At 37.5% G+C, this 7678-nt stretch overlaps 2 protein-coding genes across 3 annotated transcripts in view; one reads left to right on the top strand and one right to left on the bottom strand.

Annotated features, from left to right (window-relative positions):
* The window catches only part of LOC105155655 (preprotein translocase subunit SCY1, chloroplastic), a 6143-nt gene extending 4670 nt beyond the window's left edge, over positions 1-1473 (top strand). The window contains exons 7-8 of the mRNA XM_011071560.2: positions 251-414; positions 1109-1473. Of these exons, the coding sequence (XP_011069862.1) occupies positions 251-414; positions 1109-1333 (389 nt within the window). The 3' untranslated portion in view covers positions 1334-1473. The remainder of the gene's footprint in view (positions 1-250; positions 415-1108) is intronic.
* Positions 1552-7396, bottom strand: LOC105155654 (cyclic nucleotide-gated ion channel 17). Of its 2 annotated transcripts, XM_011071558.2 has the most exons (7): positions 7074-7395; positions 6020-6578; positions 4713-4925; positions 4254-4555; positions 3242-3353; positions 2789-3025; positions 1552-2687 (listed from the first exon to the last, which is right to left on the bottom strand). In XM_011071558.2, exons 1-7 carry the CDS (start codon positions 7100-7102, stop codon positions 1962-1964), a joined length of 2178 nt encoding a protein of 725 aa, XP_011069860.1. In that variant the 5' UTR covers positions 7103-7395; the 3' UTR covers positions 1552-1961. The 2 variants fall into 2 exon arrangements, with proteins under 2 accessions (XP_011069860.1, XP_020555112.1); XM_020699453.1 differs by lacking the exon at positions 4713-4925 and having other exon boundaries at positions 7074-7396.

Below are 7678 nucleotides of genomic sequence, written 5' to 3'. Positions count from 1 at the left end.
CATCCCCCCCCCCCCCAACCTAAACCCCTTTCCTGGTGCTCTCTTTTGTTTTAAAGGAATATTCTGGGAATTGAAATTTTCAAATTTTGCGTGTTAATTGTAAGTGTAGAAGTTAGCAAATAATCATGAAGGCTATTCCATGAAAGAGTAGGACGAGAATGATAGAAAGAAAAAATGGCTGTGGATTATTGCTGTGATCCGTGAATAACATATAATTGCTTATAAACTCACAGAAAAATATTAATTTCAGGTTCATTCTACTTGCCAACGAACATTCTATTGATAGCATTCTTCAATTACTATTACACATTTCTGCAATTGGACCCTGACGATGTCAGTGAACAGTTGAAAAGGCAAGGTGCCTCGATCCCACTTGTCCGACCTGGAAAAAGTACTGCTGTATTTATAAAAACGGTAACATTCTCTATCAGAACAATATTTTTTTCTTTTAAGAGTATATTGGTTTGTGTGTTATCATGATCTTGATGACCATATATTTTACTTTTCTTCTAATGGTCGAATGTATCTGACCTACTTCAAGTATAGGGAAGTACAAATATACTTTCAAATTCATTATTGAAGTTTGTGTGAAGCTATTTAGAATTGCCACCTTAAAGTATGATGAAGTTTGTGCATAGAGAAGAGATCTGAAGATTGCATATCTTTTCTCGAATTATACACACTACATATTACGTCGAGAATGTGAAATATAAACTCGTTAACTTAGAAAAACCCCGAGTTTTGCTGTTCAAGTTTTTCCTTTCCTATGTTTATTTTGATTAAACAGAACTCCGTAAATTTAAATCTTTTGTGTTTGTTCACTTGATAGAGAGACTTCAAAATTATTGAGTTTATTCCCTTAACTGTGGAGGAATTTATGATTTTCTTTCTGTTGCTTTGCTCCTCATAACTAATAAGCTGCAAATTTTTAACTTCGCATGGGTACTTTGGGTTAAATTCATTACTCGTTATATCTGCTAGTAGTTGCTCTGACATTGGTGCATGCTGTGTTGTTAGTGATGCTCAAAATTTCCAAATATCTATCTTGTTTTAATCCTTGCTCGACGATAATTATCTCAATCTTGCATTTTTGCTTGTTGAATTAAAGGTTCTCAGTCGGATATCAGTCCTCGGTTCTGCATTTCTAGCAATTCTTGCTGCTGGTCCTGCTGTGATTGAACAAGCCACACATCTAACGGCATTCAGGGGATTTGCCGGCACCTCAGTTCTGATTCTTGTCGGTTGTGCAACCGATACGGCTAGAAAAGTTCAGGCGGAGATAATATCGCAGAAATACAAGACCATAGAATTTTATGATATTGACAAGTACTGACCAGAGTGCACAAAAAACTTTTAGTAGGAATCATAAATTTGAATTAGACTCTTGAGACAGTCCAATTGTAAATTTGCTTTCTTGTTTATTCTCATTTTTTGGTATCTCATTTTAATACAGCTTTGTAATTTTGCCTTAAATTTGAAACATTCCAGATGTGGTGCAAATTCACAAAGAACAGCATACGTAAGTAATTTTAAACAGCAGGCCTTATAACATTTATCACAAGTAAACAAGCATACCTTAACGTTGTTATCTTGTCAAATGTTGTACTCTTACAAAGTTAAAACTTAGAAGGTAGGAACTGAAAAGCGCCCTTCTGGGCTCAGTTCTAATCATACTCTGATCTTAACCAGTTGTGGCAGATTGGAAAAGCAACACTACAACTGGTAGGTATTAATACAGAACGGCTGTAATCTTCCAGCCAGCTTGAGATCCCATGTTCGGACATAAGTTTACCTGATAAGAGAAAGGCCCGCTTACAGACTTCCCCTTTATGGGAGAGAGTACATCGTATTGAATCATAATAACCTACTCCAGATGTCTGAACATTAGATCTCTTTCAACTTTCTGTCACGCAGGCACCTGGCACTGAAAGTGGTTAACGTTGTCTTAGCTGAGGCTTTTGCTAGTCGTCTGGCTCATCTGAAAAGTCGGGCTCCTCCGGTTTTGGTAGTTTTGGTAGATCTACGTCTTTAATCTTCTGAACTCCTCTCCTTGTATTTGCAGCAAATCTTGAAGCCAGTATTGTGACACCTAGGTTCGAACTTATCTTGGAGGGCGTTGAGCTATTAGGAGACTGATCCAGTTCCCCCTCTTCGGTGTTATCTTCTGTCGTTTCGTCCAAAACAAATGACTCCATCCGTGCAAGATCTTTTGCCATCTTTCTCCTTTTATACCTCCGCCAAGCGGCTTGTATGAAGCATGCAGCCCATGTCCGCCAGTGATGAGAGTAAAACCGGAACGTGTGCTGCAACTTCTTGCTGTGGAGCCGTCTAAATTGATTAGCAACAAACTTGAGATCTTCAGCCCGCAATGCAAAAGCTTCCACTTCAACGAGGGCTCTAACTGTCCGAGTCGAAGAAGGCAAAATGACGGCTGATTTTGGGAGCAAAGCCCAAGCAAGAAGCTCCTCTCCACAGAAATCTCCAGGTCTCAGGGTAATAGAATTGAAGAAACCAGTCCGACCCCCGTTTGTGGTGGAACTCTCGAGTCGACCCCTGATTATGAATAGCATCTCAGTCACAGGGTCACCCTCACGAACAATATAAGTACCCTCGGTGCATAAGGACGAAACTAGTCTTTCGCATATTGCATCAAGCAACTGATCATCCATCTGTGAGAAAAACGGTACCTGGCAAATTTGGCCCATGGAGACAAAATATAGAGGTTAGCATGCTTCTAATCATAAATATGTTCAGAAAACTACAATACATATAGTTGTCAGAAGTATACACGTCGGACGAGGTCCAAGCATAGGTGACGTTGAATATCACGACTAAGATCAGCAGGTAAACCACGCAAAATAGCTTCTTCATCTACTCCTCGAGTTGCAAGCCATTTATACTGAACAAAACGCCTGACGCGTTTCCTCAAATCTTCAGGAAGTTGGCGATGTCGCATCCACTCCTCAGTGTCTCGTCGTTTAAGCCTCCATTCCTCAAGCCGCACTGTTAGAGACTGCAAGTATGTCTACAGGCAGCAATAGAGGGTAGTAAATCATACAATCGGTGAAAACAATGCATAGAACTCTGCTAATGAATGGTGTAATGGGCTCTCGGAAAAGAAATCAGCAAATTATATTGTAGTTGAAAGTTTGTTGACCATGTAATAAATTTAATTTGCTTTACAGATAAGGAACCATAAGGGTTTAAGGTCGTTAAAAATTGAGTGAATCTTACTACTGACCTGCATATTTCCAATAAGATGTGCAAACAAAACAAGACCAAGGATGGCAATGAGAATGGAAAATGATGTTTCTCCAATAAATGTGCTTGTCGACAAATTCTGCCCATATGAACTGAGAGTGCAAAAGAAACAAGAGTTAACTAGTTTCATTTTCAACGAGCTAGTTGAGAGAGATAAGCAGTGGAATATTGAAATTGAGTTCCCAGTTCTCAGACTAAAGAAAGCAGACTATACTCAGATGCACGTCTAATGTGTTCAATTTTCAACTGATAAGTAAGAAGACGCAGCACCTGTGCACATCCATCTCCAAGTAGAGCGAAAAATGTCGAGAATTAATACGTTAAACAATTACATGTGAAATTTTCATGCGCCTCTCACTAGTTAGCTTACAAACCACAGTCGCAAGGCTATTTAAGTACATAATGATTCCGGGAAGAGATAACTGACATTGACAAAGACGATTTACATTTGTATATATCAGTAAAAAGACCATATTATCAGAAGCACTGTCTGTTAGATAGTTAATACTATATTAGAATGATTCAAGCATTACTTCTAGAAATCTTAATGGAAGAATGGAAACTTTCCTTTGATATGGAGGGTAAATGATCCCCAGTTAGCTGTATGTCATGCAAAGCATACGGTAAGTTAGCATCAAATGCCAGATGATCAACGAAAGAAAGTAATACTTTGAATTCATATGGAAAACCTCATGTTTGACTTAAGCATTATTCATGTTAGTGGTTCGCTGCAGTGAAGCAGGAACATAAAAAACATCAGGTATCAAGTGAACATTTTTGATTCCACAGAACAAAGTATATATTATACTGCCATATTTTGAGAAGCTTCTGGCAGGTTATTCCGGAATAGGAAAATTAACCCATTTTATTCAGTCCATCTCTACAAATTAGTTACAGAAAAGCAATGGTTACCAAGTAACTAGAACGCCAACTTATATTGATGCGAATATGATAAAATATGGTAATTGTCAGGGAAAAACAGTAAAATGTACCTTAAGTTCTGTAAGCCCCACCATAAGCAATAGAAGTACTTTCGAACAAAAGTTGAAGCGACAACTTGTTTTGTGACGGCATTTTCAAAAATTCCAAACTTGAATGTAATATCCTCATCAGGATCACAACTTTGGAAAACATTTGTGCTGTTGATCCAAATGTCCCGTTGTCTACTGTCAGGAGTGTCACAATTCAAGTATTCTAGCAAACATTTTGTGGGGTTGACTTCTCTCTTGCATATTGATTTCCAACAAGACAAGTAACGGTCAACTGACAGTACATACCATGCCGCACCCAAGACCTATAATGACAAAGTAGAACTCAATTCAGAAAAGAATGACCATCTTCAAGCAAAAGAGTAACAAACGTTAAACCCTTGTTAAAATTACAAATAGACAATAGTAAGTCAATGAAATATGCATGATTGCGGACCAACTAAGAAAGATAAAACTACATACATGGCTTGCGAGCATGTAGAGAAGCAAATTGTAGGCAGCCCCTGCCCAAGCAGTTTTGGTGACAACTCCAGTTGCTTTTATAATTTGAGAACTTAATGGAAAAATGAGGTATAACCGAGGAACGTATTGGAATAGTACAATTAAAGCAAGGGCATTGTTATTATGATTCGTCCGATGGTTTCTCGTCGCCGGTATGATGAACCAGATGACGATCTGTAACAGATTAACAACTTTAGAAAGAGGAAAAACAGAATCACACATAAGAGAACCACAGTTAAAAGACAATGTCATCATCCTAATCAACTCTAGGAAAGGGGAAAACCAGAAATCCATATATTGGAATCACAGAAAGAGGTCATGTTTAGGGTCTTCAATATACAAAGAAAGAAAGAAGAAACAAAAGGTGACATCTTATGATTTTAACCCAGAATATGATATGAACAAAAGACAAGAACCCACTATGTGTTAATACTGAGAAAAGACTCAAAATTGGAGAATGTAGTATGACTGCCAGCAGAAACACTGTAGGAAAGTTGAAAGTGTTATTTGCCTTATAATAAGAACAATTACAAGTTTAGTATCATGCAATCCACTGCTAATTAGTGGTTACTCAGTCAGTTAAAGTCTTAAAGATCAAGCAAACCATCCGGTTAATGGAGTAGAAAAGCTGGAAATGTTCAAACTGAAACTACCAGTATGAGGATGAAATAGCTTTCGGTTTATTTTTCCGTGATTGGAAAGAAACTTAATTAGCATGTCCCGTAAAGGTCAATTATGAAAGTCAAGCTTCTGTAATTTTTAAGAGTAGTACTAGAAAGCCACAACTCGAAGAGATGCAAAACTTTATACTCAAAGTTAGTATAATCACTTCAAATCATAAGGTATTATCTAATACCAAGATAATGAAATCAGTTACTTGTTTTATGACTGAATTAAATATAGCATGCTCCTAACCAAATTAAACATAATTCTCCAGAAGTAACCAAAGCTGTCTCCTTATATCAAAGAAAAAGGTACATATAGAAGACTCATCTAAAAGATAAATAAGGAATATCTGGAATCAGATTTCACCTTAGCTGCAACAGCAGATAGCAAATGACAGTTCCCAAACCTGGGCTTCGTGCCCAAGCAGAGACCAAATGTAAAACAAGAACATTTCCATTCGTCTAATTATCCTTAGAGAAGCAGAAAAACAACCATATGTAACAGAGAATTGGACTAAGCAAATCATCAAGACAGAGGAGACTTTACATACAGGGATGGACAGGTACAAGGTTGAGACCATAATAAAGTCGTAGAGGAAGTACCTGAGGCAGAGGCAATGTAGCAACTAGATCAATGAAGAAGTCAGATCTTATATATCTTCGAGCGATTTTCTTGGGATCTCTTACAAGCTCGCCCCTACCAAATACTCGTGAACTTGGAGCCACATATGCCGTCCTAAACTTAATCACCACGTGCAAGAGATAGAAAAGATCGGCAATAGTTCGGAAAAACGTCACAACAATCCGCAGCTTAAAATCTGTCTTTATGCACCAAGAACCCTTACTACCTCCTATACTTGGCAAATAAAAGTACAAGGGGTCGACGAAAAGTGCTAATAAGCAAGAAACTATGAAAACTCTGTTCCAGTTTAGCACAATGTCACTACCAGGATCAAGTATATGCTTGTGTAATGGTTCATGATCCTCAGGAAACACCTTTGAACCACCAAACTTAAGGGAATCAATAATTTTGCATTTTCCCTCAGAATTTAATAGTGTCGACGCCAATTTATGTCCTGCTGATGACTTCTCCATCTTGGACGAGCCCGTTTTCCCTCCCCACAACATAAAACCTTTTTCTTGCTTTCCATCAGAACAAAACCTATTTACATTAGACACAAACCAACAGAAAATTAGCAATCCATTTTCTATCAGAACCCACAAAATGGAAAAGACATGTATCAGTTAAAATCTGCTACTGGACTAAATTACTGATTCAGTTAGTTCTTATGGCTCAAGTCTCATGTCCTAAATTTCAGCACTCCCGCTGTTGCTTTTTCCTACATTTTCAGCAAAACCCAACAAAATATAGCACTTCCTCAAACAGATGAATCAGGTATAGCGAAAGAGGCACAAAGTAGGACATCAACTCTTCCCCACTATTTTAGATTAATTAATAGAAAATTGTAGCCATAGTACAAAAAAGATTACTTCCTTTTCAACTCAACTCGAACAAAATCCAATCTTTCCAGAAAAATGAAACATGCCGGCCATCCAGGAATTATTCCGACTATACCCATCATTTTCTCCCAATTTTTTCCCAGTTCTTGCAAGATAAACAACAGTTTTAGCAACCCACTTAGCAAAATCTACATACCTCACAAGCTTCTCATTCTTCATCTCCATTCTCGGCAGGCATGAGACTGAATCCCTCTCTCTCTATCTCTCTCTCTCTCGAAATGGAAGTCCAAGACCGTATATAAAACTATCAAGAAAAGATACAGAAAGAATGATCTCTTAGTAATCACGATTAAAAGAATAAAACATTCTTGATCACCATGCTAATATGTCTGATGAGTGTCAGACCAGATTTGCAGAGACCCAAACAACTGAAAAAGTAAGGAAATTTTATTAGTATTAGTTGGAGAGGGTGTGCGGGACTGTACAGGGATGTGTGTGTGATTGGTTCTTGGATTTGGAATAATACGACTGGATTTTGAAGCTAATGCATATGCAATCAGTCCACAGTTGTTTTGACTTGTTGGCTAATCAAATAGGCGACCAAGATGGAAAACGCATTTGGATACCAATAAAATATATTAAATCATTGAACTATGTATGATATTGTCACATTTTATTTTCAACTCTTTTGAATTGAAATATAAGATAAATAATAAAATTATTTCTTGCGGCCCAATCAATCGTATTGAAATGGGTGTTTGTAAATAGCTTGAGATAAGTTATAAAGAAAATTGAGTGTAT

This window comes from Sesamum indicum, linkage group LG2 (assembly GCF_000512975.1).
Source record: "Sesamum indicum cultivar Zhongzhi No. 13 linkage group LG2, S_indicum_v1.0, whole genome shotgun sequence".
NCBI lineage: Eukaryota > Viridiplantae > Streptophyta > Magnoliopsida > Lamiales > Pedaliaceae > Sesamum > Sesamum indicum.
The sequence above is the reverse complement of the archived record's forward strand: the minus strand, read 5'-3'. Positions and strand labels throughout refer to the sequence as shown.

What these genes read in the sequence shown, in the direction of transcription:
- LOC105155654 (XM_011071558.2), bottom strand. Translation starts at nt 7,102, where the DNA reads ATGGAGATGAAGAATGAGAAGCTTGTGAG. An exon ending in AAGAATGAGAAGCTTGTGAG is followed by an intron (nt 6,579 to 7,073) that starts GTATGTAGATTT and finishes TAATGTAAATAG; the next exon opens with GTTTTGTTCTGATGGAAAGC. An exon ending in TCTACATGCTCGCAAGCCAT is followed by an intron (nt 4,556 to 4,712) that starts GTATGTAGTTTT and finishes TTGTCATTATAG; the next exon opens with GTCTTGGGTGCGGCATGGTA.